Here is a 3028-nt window from a genome sequence, read left to right as displayed (position 1 = left end):
AATGTAACTCATCAACTATTATCAATAATAGGATTTCCTTATGAACTACTCTCACCTTTATAATCTTATCATTGACGTTTAGTAGAAACTCTAATTGGATAATTGATTTAGTTTACTTGTATTGTTTTAGTAGTAAGTCAATTTGGTTTCTCTAAACTAAGGGACCGCACGCAAAGCAACAACTAATCTAAATATAAACATACCTTTATAGCAAGATTATCATTTCCATAATTAACATTATTCCCCAAATAGTAGTACATAATGAGGATTCATCATAATTGACAGTACAAATTATTCCAACAAAGCAAACACGAAAAAAACACGAAAAGTGCGATAAATCTTAACACATACACTAGTACATTTTTTTTATTTTAAAAAGATGATGACGAAAGTTCTATAATGAACGCCGTTCACCAACAATTCCACGACTAGTGCTTCTTGTGGAATCACTTTCTTTATATGTTGTAGCTGAAAGATCGAACCGTCTCTCATTCTTTAGGTGCCTGAATTTACCATGACATTAATGTTAATTAAACAAGTTAATTAGTATCATTAAATGTACCACGTAGGATGAAAAAAGGTCGTCTTAAGCTCAAGACGATATCTTATCTTAGTATATAAGTATGGATGCATATGTTGTTACCTTTTGGAGAGAAACCCCAAGGGAGTGAAGATAAGTTCCTTGAGCTCCAAAAAAGCCAACGATAGGACCAGTTGATGGGTCGGGAGACGAGAATGGCTCGATGTTGGTGGACAAGTTCTTGTGCCCAAATGGTCCATATCCATCCGGACGAACATCGGTATGAATTAAGAGTTGTACCACATGACGATTACCAAAGTAATCCCCTTCGTACCCACTTATTTGTGTTATACGCTCACCATTCAGTTTCAGCTACAGTATTATATAATGTACGTTTCAGTATTTTAATTAAAGGTAAATAAAATGATTTAAATGGAACAAGCTAAGTATAGAATAATGAATAACGATACCGTCTCAGTCTCATGGGCATGCGGATCGTCTTTGCCATCACTACTGTCATCGAGTTTGCCGGGAGTCACAGTGCCATCCGACTTAATTGTTGTGTAGTTACCAGATGTGTCGAGTATTTCGAAAGCAAGAGCGTCAGTGACGTCGCCACTATCAATACGTACCCTTGTGATTACATCACCTTTTTCAAGTATGAAGTTGAAGGTTAGCTTTTCCTGGCTACCATAAGGTCCGTACTGCTCAATTACCTGTGGCTAAACAAGTTTAAAATATTAGTACCCTAAATTGATTACTTGTTTTACTCGTATAGATTCCGCGCGAATGCTGGTTATTTAGATAAGAATATTATTCAAGTGATACTTAACCCAGTTTGAAATTTAATTGTGAAATTATAATCCAGATGTAGATGAGTATAAATATAATGAAAGTTCAATTACAGATATAATATAATAAAAGCCCAATTATAGTCAAATTCATTAAGATCTCTTATTCTTTTAGTTAAGGAGGATGACCAATAATCTTGAGATCTTTTGGTAACCAATGTGACTGTTGAAGCCTATTTTCCTGTATATAAATTGCTCTACCTTTCACACTTTTATGGCATAAGAAAATACACAAACATCTCTACTCTTCTTATCTCTCTTCTATATTCCGTCCTATTGAGAACAGTTCTCACTTTCGTTGTGGAGTGCACCATTGTACGGAAGAAGGTGTTAAACTGTTAATCCTAGAGTTGGTGACCAAGGAATCCAAAGAGCACATTTATGAGTGCACCACTGAACAGTTCTCACTTTCGTTGTGGAGTGCACCATTGTACGGAAGAAGGTGTTAATCCTAGAGTTGGTGACCAAGGAATCCAAAGAGCACATTTACGAGTGCACCACTGAACAGTTCTTACATGAAGTCTCGATTAAAATTATTTCGGTCAGATATTAGTACCCTAAATAAGTTTGAGACACGTGGATTTTATAACCGAGTGTAACTGAAAATGTACGAGTTGCCAAATTTCAAAAACTACGGAGTAGAATTTAGTAATTTGTGATGAACCAAATCTCATACTACTCTAAAATGATATTCACTTTCGGTCAATAATTTACATTTACTTTAAGAATTTTTCTCTCACAAAACAAATGGACTATTTATATTCACGTTTACTTTATAATGGAAATTTTAAGTAAACGTATATTATTGACTCAGTGACTCTAACATGAAGTAAATAAAACAATATGCGAAAAAAATATTTGAGATCTATTTACCCATTCGACAAACTACTATTCAACCAATCGTTGGTTGGCGCGATAGTAAGTAGAAATTTTGCTTGCAGTAGGAGGAGTGTCTGCGGATCGATCCCTCACAACTGCGATTGGGAGGGGTTTAAATACCGTAATTCTTAGACACGCCCCGAAATCCGGATTAGTCGGTCCAATGTGGTTCGGATTACCGGATGGTTAGAAAAAAAAAAAAAAAAAAAAAAAAAAAAAAAAAAAAAAACTACTATTCAAGTATACAACCATGCATTAAGCTAGTTTTTGTTATGCTTACCATTTTTGAGGCGGTTGCTAAGCTTAATCGAGTGAATTGCTACTCCGTATTTAAGAGTAATTATTCGTAATTTATGTGATGGATTTAACTTCCAGCAAAAATATAAAGTATTTATAATTAAAAAAAAGAAACAAAAAACCAAAGATGGTGGTAGTTTTCAAAGCGCTGTATATGAAAACAAAATATTTAGAGCAAACTCATTTCACGTTTAATTTGTTGAGTCACAATGAATAGTATTTTGGCTCACAAGTTTGTGTGGCCACTCCACTATCTTTACAAATCGTTAATAGCATAGGTTTGTCTTCATATTCTTGTCTAAGACGAGAAAAACTTAGAACCAGTCAAATAACATAAATAAAACGAAATCAAAACGTTTAAATATTACCAAAAGAATTATCAAGTCTATAAAAATTGGACTGCTATTTAACCCGTTTTAATATTAAAACAGATGTATCCATTCTAAAAGAGACTAATTGATCCATATAAAGAACCCATACC

The 3028-nt window shown here is 33.9% G+C and overlaps 1 protein-coding gene across 2 annotated transcripts; it reads right to left on the bottom strand.

Annotated features, from left to right (window-relative positions):
• Positions 1–208: 208 nt before the first annotated feature.
• Positions 209–2619, bottom strand: LOC141645820 (uncharacterized). Of its 2 annotated transcripts, none has more exons than XM_074454005.1 (4): positions 2531–2619; positions 991–1242; positions 644–892; positions 209–503 (listed from the first exon to the last, which is right to left on the bottom strand). In XM_074454005.1, the coding sequence occupies exons 1-4, from the start codon at positions 2531–2533 to the stop codon at positions 489–491; spliced, it is 519 nt and encodes a 172-aa protein (XP_074310106.1). In that variant the 5' UTR covers positions 2534–2619; the 3' UTR covers positions 209–488. The 2 variants fall into 2 exon arrangements, with proteins under 2 accessions (XP_074310106.1, XP_074310107.1); XM_074454006.1 differs by having other exon boundaries at positions 991–1236; positions 2531–2613.
• Between the last annotated feature and the right edge of the window lie 409 nt (positions 2620–3028).

Source organism: Silene latifolia, chromosome 3 (genome assembly GCF_048544455.1).
Source record: "Silene latifolia isolate original U9 population chromosome 3, ASM4854445v1, whole genome shotgun sequence".
Lineage (NCBI taxonomy): Eukaryota > Viridiplantae > Streptophyta > Magnoliopsida > Caryophyllales > Caryophyllaceae > Silene > Silene latifolia.
This window is presented reverse-complemented; position numbering and strand designations above follow the sequence as displayed.